This window comes from Rhinatrema bivittatum, chromosome 8, assembly GCF_901001135.1.
Source record: "Rhinatrema bivittatum chromosome 8, aRhiBiv1.1, whole genome shotgun sequence".
NCBI lineage: Eukaryota > Metazoa > Chordata > Amphibia > Gymnophiona > Rhinatrematidae > Rhinatrema > Rhinatrema bivittatum.
This window is the reverse complement of record NC_042622.1, coordinates 95745917-95759157: the sequence shown is the minus strand read 5'-3', so window position 1 is coordinate 95759157 and position 13241 is coordinate 95745917. Positions and strand designations below refer to the sequence as shown.

The window sequence follows — 13241 nt, the reverse complement described above, 5'->3', positions numbered from 1 at the left end:
CTTCATGGACTAAAAGGCTTAAACTTAACCCCCCAAAACCCACAAAGAAACCTACGCTCTAACAACGCAGGATTCTTAAACATCCCCACCTTAAGAGATGCTCATCTTTCAACTACATGAGAAAGAGCATTTTCCATTGCCTCCCCCAAAATTTGGAACACCCTACCCAAAGAACTGAGGACCCAGCACATCCTGAAAACATTTAAAAAAGACCTAAACATTTTTATTCCGCAAACTCTATTCTGACACCTGATCATCCCAGCCCTCAACAGAACTCGCAAGCATAATCCTCCTCTTCATGCTCTGATGTACCCTCCTTTTTCACCCCTCCCTGCTCTCTCACTTGATTCATTAAGTTCATTGAAAATGTTCTCCTCACTACTCTGTTATTCAACTACTAAGAAAAAATGTTTACTGTTCACAATACTCTACTGTTCCCAACTACCATGTTAACTCCATTTGATTGTATGCTAATTGCATATTTTGTATGCTAATTGCATATTTTGTATGCTAATTGCATATTTTGTAAACCGTTATGATGGCTCTACCGAATAACGGTATATAAAACTCTACAAATAAATAAATAAATAAATAAATATGCCAGTGTCAGCAAAACTTTGTCTCCATCTGCTGGAAGGGAGGCAAAACTCAAGAGTCTGGACTGATCTGGGTATGTACAGGGAACTTATGTTCTTATGGTTACTTTCATCAATTAGCTGAAGTGACAATGGTGTATTTAACAGAATAAATACATGCATCTTAATATAAAAAAAACACAAAGTATTGTTTGAAAGTGCTCCAGAGCTCAAAATATTTTATTTAAGAATTTACAATCTCAAATCTAACACTTGTAGGAAAAATAGTAGCTCCCCATCACAGGAAGCCTTCTTGAATTAAAAGGTGGTTTGGCAGCAGCAGCAGTAGCATTGCCGACACAGGAGAAGCCAAGAATATGAAGAGGTTCTGAATGAAGACTAGAAATCATACAGAGCCCAAGAGATATTGAGCTGGGCAGTTTTATCACTGGATGCAAGCATTTCAGTTTCAACCATGTAAAACCCTTTTGTAAACGTATTTATGGAATAGGTTGGGGGGAGATTTACATTGCTCAGAACTGGGATACTGGTGTTAGAATGAAAAGTAGCATCAGCAATGATTTTGAAATCTTACCCTTGGATTAAAAACAACATACATCAGGTTAAGTATCTTCCTCTATCAAACCAAATAAATACAAGCTTCTGATTTCATAAATACTAATTTTAACCTCTTAGTGGGACTCTCGGCTACTGGCTAGATGGGAACATTAAGCCTGTTAATGGTTTTCAACATATAATAAGTGACAGCTAAAAGCTTTTCAAGTTTAATCCTTTCAGTTAATAATGTGTGTCTGCAAGTCAGAATGGTCGTGCTTTAAACTTAAGACCTTCGGTTCCTAATAGAAATAGCTCAGATCAGAATTGATGAAGTTAAGATTCCAGCATTCTGTTATGACAGGAAATTACTTTCTTCTTTGTACAACACTTGAGCTGTTGTCACTTTAATTATAATTTTCCTACAAGCTGAGTAAGCAGGTAATGATATTGCACTTAAAAAAAAATCACATCAGAATAGTAAAGCTTAAACTATTATACAAAGATCCATTTTGACTATACATTATCTTTTACAGAGTGCCTGAGCAGAAGCTACATACATACTAAATAAAATTCCCAAACTAGATTTGTTTTGGATTTTCATTACAGTCACAGTTTTATTAAGATTTGAACCTTTTTTTTTTCATCTTTTTTTCTTAACTGTGGGCCCAAACATCAATCCATGGAGCAAGCTATTTCCCACAAAATATTGACTTTGGCTGGTGGTTACTTCAAATAAATGAATCATCACATTGCTGTATCTGTGTTTATGGAAGTTATTCATGGTCCTCTTAAGACCATAAAAATATTTATATATACACACCTCTCTGCTCTTTGGATATAACCAATTATTTTGACAGGTGCTTTCTTAAATCACACTATCAATAAACCAACAAAAGAACTGGTGGCAGATAAGTCAGAATACAAATATCTATTTTGCATTAAAACTTTAGAACTGTAGATTAGCTTCTTTAGTTACTGGCAATAATAAATACGTCTAATGGTCAGCATGGAAGGAAGTCCACTCCAGGTTCAGCACATACACATTCATCTCTTGCCACGAGAATCCCGAGAGTTTGGTAGCAAGGGGAAGGGCAAGGAGTCCGATTTCTGCATAAGCAGATTTACTTGAAATGTTTCAGTGTCTATTAAGAGGATGTTCTACTTCAAGGATGGGTATTTCCTCTGACCAAAGCGTCCTGTCCTTGAGGCTCCAGCTGAGGCCGAGGGCTGAAACAACATATTATAAATGTAAGTACAAACCATTCAACTTTCAAGGCAAAATAAATACAGCACAAAATCAATAATACTATGGCACTAGGGTTTAATTCAAATCCTTTAGAGGACTGTCTGCTTCAGTCTCATTTTCCTCGATGTGGTGAATCTAACCATTTAAAATCAAGCCCAGTGCATTTTTGGTTTATGGCTCATTCAGTTGACACAAAAACACAACCCAAAACAGAACCTGCCAAAAGGCAACAGTTTCCTCCTATATACCGTATATCAATGGAGGAATAGCCTTACTACAATAAAGGAAAATTGGTTCTTACCTGCTAATTTTCGTTCCTGTAGTACCATGGATCAGTCCAGATTCCTGGGTTTTGCCTCCCCTCCAGCAGATGGAGACAAAGAAGTTTTAACAAACTCTGCCCTATATCCTGAGGTGCCACCTACAGTCCGTCAGTATTACTCAGTAACAAAGCAGAATGGTTCAAAACCAAACTAACCATATACAATAAACTCATTCTCCAAACTGGCTCACTAATCCCAACAGGGAACAGAATCCAATGAACACCATGAACAAATTGATCTGCAGACCCGAAATTAAACCACATACAGAACGAGCGGACTCTCCGTTGCCTCTATGCATACAGCAGGCAGGACTCTGGACTGATCCGCGGTACTACAGGAATGAAAATTAGCAGATAAGAACCAATTTTCCTTTCCCTGTATGTACCTGGATCAGTCCAGACTCCTGGGATGTACCAGAGCTCTCTTATCTGGGATGGGACCAAGAGAGGCCTGCTCGGAGCACTTTCTCCAAATCCACCTGAACTCGGGTCCTGAACATCCAGTCAATAATGCCTAGCAAAGGTGTGTAAAGACTTCCATGTAGCCGCTCTGCAAATCACTTGTGGAGAAACTTGCTGGCATTCCACCCATGACGTTGCCTGCGAACGGGTAGAATGTGCACGAAGTCCCACCGGCAAAGGCCTACCACGCAGCAAATATGCTGAGCTTATAGCCTCTTTCAGCCAGCGGGCTTTCGTAGTTTTTGATGCCATATTATCTCTCTTCGGACCACTCCATAGCACAAAAAGATGGTCTGACAAACGAAACGCGTTCGTAACCTCCAGATAACGCAGCAAAGCCCTGCGAACATCCAACTTCCGTAAGTCTCTAGAAAAGGGGTCCAACCGGTCCAAATCCGGAAAAGATGGAAGCTCCATCGACTGGTTTAAGTGAAAGGAAGAAACTACCTTTGGAAGAAAAGACGGAACAGTCTGTAAGGAGACCCCTGAATCAGAAATCCGCAGGAAAGGCTCCCTGCAAGACAATGCCTGAAGCTTTGACACTCTTCGAGCAGATGAAATAGCAACCAAAAATATCACCTTCAACGTGAGATCTTTCAGCATTGCCCTCTTTAGAGGCTCAAAGGGCTAAGCACACAGAGCTGAGAGGACTAAATTCGGATTCCATGAAGGACAAGGATGTCAGATCGGAGGTCGCAAGTGCTTTGCTCCCCGAAGGAAACGAGCCACATTCAGATGTGCCGCTAACACCGCTCCTTGAATGGTACCATGTAAACAACCAAGAGCTGCTACCTGCATCTTGAGAGAACTACATGATAAACCCTTAGATAGTCTAGCCTGTAGGAAACACAAAATGTCGGACAGTGACGCCCGGATTGGAACCACCTCCCTTTCTATGCACCAAGCTTCAAATACCTTCCACACCTGGACATAAGCCAAGGAAGTGGAGGGCTTGCGTGACCTTAAAAGGGTAGCCACCACGCATCAGAATACCCTTTGCTCTTCAAATGTCGCCTCTCAAAAGCCATGCCGCTAGACAGAAGTGATCCGCCTCTTCCAGACGGGTCCTTGATGAAGAAGAGCCGGGAAATCCCGCAGACGTAGAGGTTCCGCCACGGTTAAGCTGAGCAGATCCACAAACCATGGGCGTCTCGGCCACTCTGGGGCTACTAGAATCACCTCTGCCGGGTGGAGTTCTATTCGGAGTACCTTTCCGATCAGAGGCCAAGGAGGAAACATGTACTGTAACACATTGGTTGACCAGGGGAGCACCAGAGCATCCATGCCTTCGGCTCCTGTCTCCCTGCACCGACCGAAGAAGTGTGGGGCCTTGGCATTCTTGAATGTCGCCATCAGATCCATGCTGGGAGTGCCTCACTTGCTGCATATGAGCTGAAAGGCCTCGTCTGCCATCTCCCATTCCCCGGGGTCGAGACAGTCCAGACTGAGAAAGTCTGCCTGAACATTGTCGACGCCTGCTATGTGGGATGCCGTGATGCTGTTCCGCCCAGCGTATCAACTGCGGAGCTTCTATCGCCACTGGTTGGCTTTTGGTCCCTCCTTAGCTATCGATATACGCCACCGTGGTTGCATTGTCGGACAGCACCCTCACCGACTTCCCCTGGAGGAGTGGAAGGAAAGCTTGTAATGCCAAATACACCGCTCTGGTCTCTAGAAGATTGATCGACCACAGAGAATCCTCCTGGGACCATTGCCCCTGTACGGATTTCTCCAGACAAACTGCTCCCCAGCCGGGCAGGCTGGCATCTGTAGTAACCACTGTCCACTCGGGCATTACCAAGGAAACTCCGTGTGCTAAGTTGTCAGAGAGGAGCCACCAATCAAGACTGGACTTTGCAGACTCCGGAAGAAGCAGGGGCAGATGAAATTGCTTGGAGACTGGATTCCACCGGGAAAGCAATGCTGATTGTAAAGGATGCATAAGAGCAAAGGACCACAGCACCAACTCCAGAGTGGAAATCGATCCCAGGACCCTCAAAGTAATCCCGTACTCTGGGCGGGTGTTTGGACAATAGGTCTCAAACCTGACCCTGCAGCTTGCAAATTCAATCCGTAGTAAGGAAAACTCTCCCCTGCTGTGTCGAATAGTGCTCCCAGAAATTCCAAGGATTGGGAGGGAACTAGGCGACTCTTGGCAACGTTGATCACCCAATCGAGCAACCTCAACAGCTGCAGCACCCTGTGGATCGCCAACTGGCAAAGCACTTCTGATTTGGCTCGAATCAGTCAGTCGTCTAGGTATAGATGCACCAACAATACTTCCCTCCAAAGCTGCGCCGCCACCACCACCATTACCTTGGTAAAGGTCCTGGGCGTGGTGGCAAGCCCGAAAGGCAGAGCTCGAAACTGATGATGTCCCAGGATGAAGAACCGTAGAACGTCTGGTGGGCTTTCCAGATCCTGATATGTAAATATGCCTCCGTCAAATTCAGCGACGCCAGAAATTCTCCCTTTTGCACTGAGGCAATAACTCACTTTAGAATCTCCATGCAGAAACGAGGCACCCGAAAGCATCTGTTGACCCTTTTTAAATCCAGGATGAGCTGGAAGGTCCCCTCCTTGGGAACCATGAAAAAGATGGACTAGCGGCCTCTCCTCTGTTCTGCAGACAGAACTGGCGTAATGGCGCCAGCTCGAGACGGCGCTGTAACGTCTCATGTACCGCCTTTTGTTTTTCCTCGTATGCACATGAGGAGACCAGAAACCTGTCCCGAGGACGACGTACAAAATCTAACACATAACCTTGTCTTATCACGGTAAGGACCCACTGGTCCAATGTCAACTTGGTCCATTCCTCGTAAAAGAGTGATAGTCTGCCCCCCACGACCAGAACCGAGGAATGGACTGGCCGCATTTCATTGCAAGGATTTGACTCCAGGGGCAGACTGGGGATTACTGGGCCTACCGAACAAGTGGCCTTGAAAGGACTGAGACCATGTCTGCTGTCTGTTTGAACTTTGCCGAAAGGAAGGACCCGAAGATCAGGACGGTCGAAACCTTCAATTCCCCCGGAAGCGAGACAGAGTAGCAAAGGAGACCCTCGACCTGGGATGATCTTCTGGCAATCTATGTACCTTATTCTCGCCCAGGGACTGAATCATGTCCTCCAAGTCCTTTCCAAAAAGCAACTTGCCTTTAAAAGGCAAGAAGCTGAGCTGAGCTTTTGACAAAATGTCCGCAGACCAATTCCGTAATCACAGACGTCTGCGTGCAGATACGGTTGACACCATGGACCTGGCTGAAGTCCGCAAAAAATCATAAAGCGCATCCGCACTATAAGCGATCACGGCTTCCAGTCAACCGGCTTAGAGTGCCTCTCCCTCTGAAAGAACTTCGTTGGCCTGTAGTTGCTGCACCCAGCGAAGGCCTGCACGTAAAGAAAAACTGCTGCACATGGCAGCTCGCAGTCCCAGAGCCGAAACTTCAAATATCTTCTTGAGTTGAAGTTCCAACTTTCTATCCTGCAGCTCCTTGAGGGCCGTCGCCCCAATCACCTGGATGGTGGTCTTTTTGGTGACCGCCGACACTGCTGCGTGCCCACCTTGGGAACTCGGAGCAGTTCTAAAGCTTTCTCTGGCAGAGGATATAGCTTATCCATAGCCTTACTCACCTTCAAGCCCAGGTCTGGGGTGTCCCATTCCCTGAACAGCAAGTCCGTTACTGAGAAATGAAAACGGAAAAGAGGTGGTGGGACCCTCAGGCCCAACAATACCAGATCATAGCCCCCAGCTTAGTTTCCTCTGGCGGCACCTTGCGACCTAACTCCCCCAGAATCGCGGGGATAAGCGGCCCCAGTTCCTCCTTTCTAAAGAGGCGGACCACCTTCGGGTTGTCCCGTTCCACAATCTGGGTACTGCGGACTGACTCCTGTTGCTGATCGCATCTCCTTCCAGCCCCATCGGGGGCTTGGACTGCAGGTCCTGGTCATCCTGTGCCGAGGAATCCGAATCCTTATGCTGCACTACAGATCTTAACGGGCATTTAACCTTTGCAGGGCCAGAGCTCCCCTTGGCCCTGGGCCTCTTCCGGGTAGTTTTGCGGGGATCTACCAAGGTAAATTTTTCCCCCGCCTGCTTCTTCCCAGACTTCCTGGCCTTAAAGGCCTCATGAAGAAGCAAAACAAATTCTGAGGAAAAAGAGGAAAAAGAGGAGGAGTCTGAAGCCCCCTCAGGGCTATCCTCCGTCTACGGAGAGGCTGGACCTGCCGGGCTGCCTCCCCTAGGGGCCATTTGTTGTGGGGATAGGGAAGGTGGTAAAATCCCCTCCCCCATCGCGGCTCTCGTGGCTTTCCGAAAGGAGCTCAAAATGGCTTCCGTTCCCACGCTCAGCAGGAACGGATCAGCTGTAGAGGATCGCGGTGCAGCAAGCCCCGAGGGGGCCTTGCGTGTACATTGCTGGCCAACCCGGAGGTTCCCTCCCCCCCAGGGAGACAACTTGAACAAAGGCTGTCATAAGACAAGTGCGCATGTGTGGCAAGCCGAGCTCCGGGGCATCGTGCGTGGCAGAAAAATGTAAACAAACACGGCGAAACTGAATAGCAGCTCGACCGGCCACAGCAGGGTGGGAAGGGAGAGTCGACACACCGAAACAAAAACCACCTGAGTTTCTTTTTTTTTTTTTAAATCAAAGAACTTGCCCGGCAGACGTCCCTGGGTCCTGATCCTTCTGGGGTGAGTGAGCCAGGCTCCCCGGTATCGCACCCAGAGCTGCACTCTCTTGGTAATAGGGCCCTCGACCCCTACTAATAGATGCCTGCCACACCAGGGGGGATGGTCCCCTCAGGACCTAACAGGCCCCTGGGCGGCTGAAGGAATCTTCCTTGGATTTTCTACTTTTTTTTTTTAAACCTAACTTTAATTATAAAGAAACAAAACCCTAACCTTCTGTCTAACTTACTATCACTTTTTTTTTTTTTTTTTACACTAGGCAGTCAGAACAGACTGCAGGTTTTGCACCTTCACCATCTGCTGGAGACAGAGAAATACTGACTGTAGGTGGCACCTCAGGATGTAGGGCAGAGTTTGTTAAAACTTCTGTCTCCATCTGCTGGAGGAGAGGCAAAACCCAGGAGTCTGGACTGATCTGGGTAAGTACAGGGAAGTAATCATTCAACAGTATGAGTTAAAACAAAAGAAAACTCAACCTATCACTATACAGTACAATACTTAAAATGTGCACAATTGTCAGTAATAGTATCTCACACAAATTCTACATTTCTGTTGGGAGCTCATGTGTCTACATTTTTTTAAGCAGCTGACTGACCTGAAACCCAACCTCTTGCCCAGGCATAACTATGTTTTAAGCGTTAAACAAATTATAACATATACTGGATATTGATATTGTCATTAATGACATTATATGCATTACATGAACAGAACAGTTACCAGAGTGTGTAATGCGAGTAAACCTCAGTACAGATGTCTTATTTTTAGCAGATTTCTGCTCAATTGATGCCTATGCTTTGCTGTACCTTCGCTCCATGCTTCTCTGGGTGCCGTCTATACTGGCTAGTGGCAGCAGCTTCAACCTGCTGATTCCCTTGTTTATTTCTTTTCCTACTTTTTACTGTCTTTTCAGAGTGTTACTTTTTGCAGATCCAATTTTCTAGCAAGACAAGACTCCCACTTACTTGTGCAAATTGAGATGGGTTGTAAAATGGAACTGTTCCAGAGGAAGGACTCCCCAAGGGTGTTGCACTAATAGGTGCCTACAAACACAAAGAAAATACATCTCTTTGTAAGTGTGTTTTGTTAAGGAATGTCACATTCTCTTGAAGTGTGATTTATTTACAATAAGTCAAACTTGACATTACTTGCAAGAGAATCTGTAATATTGAAAAAGCAGCAGGTTGTCATAGATGGGCACAAAAAACATCTACAACATGTGCACTTTATCTGCAATGCAGATCTTGTTATGCGCTTAAATAAACAGTGGCAAAATATACCGCGCCATGCAAAATAGAAGTGGAAACAGCCTTAGGGAAATAAACTAACAAACCGGCATGCACACAAAGTGAATTGAACAGCAATGCAATGTTAACCCAGTTAGTGCAATCTCATACCATTAGTTACCAACTCTAGCAAGTAGCACAAGACAAAATCCCAGCAAGATCATATCTGTCAGTTACCTTCCTCCTTGTGCACTTCATTTAATAGATGAAGAATTTTCTTTTATTCTGACAGGCTCAGCAGCTTACTACCAGAATTGGATTGTTAATCTCATTTTGACATTTGATAGATAAGAAAAAAAATTGATTGGTTTTAAATGCAGGCATCAGTTTCTTTTCCAAGTAGCTTATTCTTCCAGTGAGAGTTACTACTGCAATTTATTTGCAGGAGGGGAAATATTTTCTGAGAAAAGGTGCTCTAGAAGTACCGACTTCTATCACGCTAGCTTCCATATTTTAGAAGAAATGCAATGCAATCCTTTCTTGAGGGTGGTGGATGTCATGGAATCGCCATCAGTAGAGATGGTGGTAACAAAAACCATGACACACAATTCACCTCCTAAGTATGCTTGTGACAAACACAAAGGGCCATGGCTAAGGCAAGGTGGGGTAATGGAGATAGAAAATAATGTAGATCCTTACGATTTAACAGTTACTTTGCTTTACATGAATTACAGACCATTTAATCAGAATGCAGCTTTAATTTAAAGAAACCAAACAAAATGCCACAAAGCTCTACACTGGTTGTCACTGTTCACTGAAAAGCAGGGGCATAAATAAAAACGTTTTATTCTTTTCTCTTGCTTATTTAAGCATAGCAACTTTTTATTCCTCCTTTCCCCAACAAGTAAATTGCATAGTGCTACCTGGAATCATTACACATACTTACTGCCTGCCTTAGCTAACAAACATCTGAGCAGCTGATGTGATCTACTGTCAGAATACTGCACCATTTTGCATCAAGATTTCAATCTGAGTGGCTCAGGCAATTGAAAGCACATCTGGGCTAATATCGCTACTTCAGATCAACAGAGATGTGCATTTTCTTCTGTGTACAGAAGAATACAAAGTTAAAGAAACTGACACTTTTTGGGGGATGTTAACAATGGTGCAGGCAAACTTAAAAGTAATGTTAGTTAAAGTGCAGCTAATGCAAAACATAACAAAAAAAAAAAAGTTAAAAATTAACAAAAAAAGAGGGAAAATGGCCAGCCATGGGTACCTGAGGAAAATGCTGGCTTACTTCACGAGATAATGAACTCATTGAACTAGAACGCGAAAGCTACAAAACAGCAAGAACACACAAAAACACAAACAAAAGAAAATGGTCATGCGGGTTACTGCCTGATGCATTCAGTTTAAGATAAGCAGGCTTCACAATGTAAAGGGTTAAAGCCAACTTCTAATTATCTAATTAATTATGCCTAAGAGGAAAAAAATATATTTTGGGAGGCGGGGGTGGGGGGGCACAGTAGAGCACCTGGGTTAGTAAATATTCAGCTACTGAAAAATTGAGGAAACCAGATTCATGTCTGGCTTTCTTCCATTATTATATTAATCAGGACACTAGCAGGCTAGTCTTGTTTAAAACCACTACAAATTTTACATCCTTTCTGGAACTGTCTTCATTTTTCCTCTTTGTACAGTTTCCAAATGAGAACATTTGGTCTCAAAAGTCCATTCCCTGTACGTACCCGGATCAGTCCAGACCATGGGTTGAACCTCCTGTCCAGCAGATGGAGACAGACCAAAACTGAAAGGGTATCCTATATCAGGACGTATGGAGAGAGTTTCACTGAGACTGTACATAATCCAATGTGCTACCTGCAGCCAGTCCCTCAGTATTGACCTGTACCCAAGCCAGGTTTCACAGCAACAACCTTAAATTTCTAAGCAAACTTGCTCCCCTTTAACGAGCTGGAAGAAGGTGAAGTTGCCCAAAAAGACATGGAAAACTTGTTTCCTAAATTTAACAAAAGCGATCAGCATTGAAAAACTGCCAACTCGAACTACATACAAAGCAACAATACGAGAGGTGGACTCTCCCCCACCCCAGTAAAAGGGTGGGTCTCTGGACTGATCTGTGGTACTACAAGAACAAAAATTAGCAGGTAAGAACCAATTTTCCTTTCCCAGTACGTACCCAGATCAGTCTAAACTCCTGGGATTATCTAAACTCCCCTTCACTCGGGTGGGACATGGAGAGTTACGCTCATAGAACACTCTCACTAAAGCACATGGAAGCTGGAGACCTGACATCCAAGCGATAATGTCTAGCAAAAGTGGGCAACGATGTCCCAGTAGCCGCCCAGCAAATTTCATGCAGACACCTACTGTGACTCAGCCCAGGTAGTTGCCTGAGAATGCTTCAAGTGTGCCACTAAACCCCCTGGCAGCGAGCACCCTTTAGAAATGTAAGTCGACTTGATCGCTTCCTTCAGCCACCGCACAATTGTAGCCTTAGATGACATTTCCCTTTTTTGGACCACTCCACAGTACAAAGAGATGATATGATCTACAAAGAGGTGATGTGATCTCTGGAAATCACCTCCAATCTAAGAGCCTAAGCTTCCCCACATGAGGTGAAGAACCACCCAAATCCATAAAAGCTGGAAGCTCTATTGTCTAAGATGGAATACTGAGACTACCTCAGGCAGAAAAGAAGGCACAATGCATAAAGACACCCCAGAATCAGACACTTATGTAGGAAGGAATCTCAACACGACAGTGTCTGGAGCTCTGAAATTCTCCTGGCTGAGCAAATAGCCACCAAGAAAATCACTAAGTTCTCAACCATAGCTCTCTTTAGTGATTCAAACAGAATCTCACACAATTCTCTGAGGACTAGATTCAGATTCCAAGATGGACAAATGTTCCTCACTTTAGGACGCAAGTTCTTAGCTCCCTGAAGGAATCGTATAACATCCGGATGTGCGGACAGAGGATACCCTTGCACCTTACCCCGGAGACAACCCAGTGTCGCTACCTGGACTCTCAGAGAGTTAAAGGCCATTCCTTGGAGCAGAATCTTTCTGTAGAAAAGCCAAAACATGCGACCCTATAACCTGAACAGACTGAGGCTGCACTCCATCAACAGCAGACCAGGACTTGAAGATCCTCCAAATTTGCACATATGTCAAAAATGTATAAGGTCGCCTAGCCTGCAACAAGGTGGAAATAACCTCTTCAGAATATCCCCTCCATCTCAGGCTCCTCTCAGAAGCGAAGCCACAAGACAGAAGTGAGCTGCCTAACCCAAAAATATTGGACCCTGGTGGAAAACAGTCAACCGATGTCCGAATCTCAGGGGCCTGTCTATGGCCATGTTGATCAGATCTGGGAAGCATGGTCAATGTGGCAACTCTGGAGCTACCAGAATCACGTTGCCCAGATGTTTCTCTATCCGTGTAATCCCTTGTCCACCAGAGGCCACAGGAGGGAAGACAAAGAAGAATCCCGAGTTCATGGCAGTACCAGAGCTCCGACTCCTTTGTACTGTGTTCTGTTCAGCGGCTGTAAAACCATGATGCCTTGGTGTTCCTCTTTGGTCAGGATACCCCTATCTTTCATGAAAGACATCACTGCTTCTGACAGCTCCCATTCCCTGGGGTCTAACTTTATCTGACTGATAAAATCTGCCTGAATATTGTTCACTCCGGCGATGTGAGATGCAGCCAGCCGCTCCACGTGCTGCTCTGTCCAGAGTATCAACTCTTGGGCTTCTCAATCCCCTGCATGATTGATTCTGCCTTGACAGTTGATGTAGTCCACTGTTGTCGTATTGTCCGATAGGATCCATACTGGATGGCCAGTAATCTTGCCAGACAGGCAAGCAATGCGAAATGCACCACTCTAGTCTCAAACCAATTGATAGGCCATGAGGACTCCTGTTTCAATCACTAGCCCTGCGTCGATTGATGTTGCCACGCTGCCCTCCATCTGGAGAGGCTTGCATCGGTGGGGACTATTATCCAATTCGGAATCTCCAATTCCACACCACGCGAGAGTGGTGCGAGTAAGCCAGCATGAAACACTGCCCCTGGCTTCCCTCTCTAACAGAAGAGGAAGATGAAGCTCTTCCAATAATGGATTCCAGCAGGAGAGAAGAGC

General features: G+C 44.9%; 1 protein-coding gene across 4 annotated transcripts in view; it reads right to left on the bottom strand.

Moving 5' to 3' along the window:
* Positions 1-783: 783 nt before the first annotated feature.
* The window catches only part of SEC16A (SEC16 homolog A, endoplasmic reticulum export factor), a 192532-nt gene continuing 180074 nt past the window's right edge, over positions 784-13241 (bottom strand). For 3 of the 4 annotated variants that reach the window (XM_029614123.1, XM_029614124.1, XM_029614125.1), the window contains exons 30-32: positions 10354-10413; positions 8814-8891; positions 784-2360 (exon numbers count right to left, since the gene is read on the bottom strand). In XM_029614123.1, coding sequence (XP_029469983.1) covers positions 2292-2360; positions 8814-8891; positions 10354-10413 — 207 coding nt within the window. In that variant the 3' untranslated portion in view covers positions 784-2291. The remainder of the gene's footprint in view (positions 2361-8813; positions 8892-10353; positions 10414-13241) is intronic. The other variant, XM_029614126.1, reaches the window with a different exon arrangement.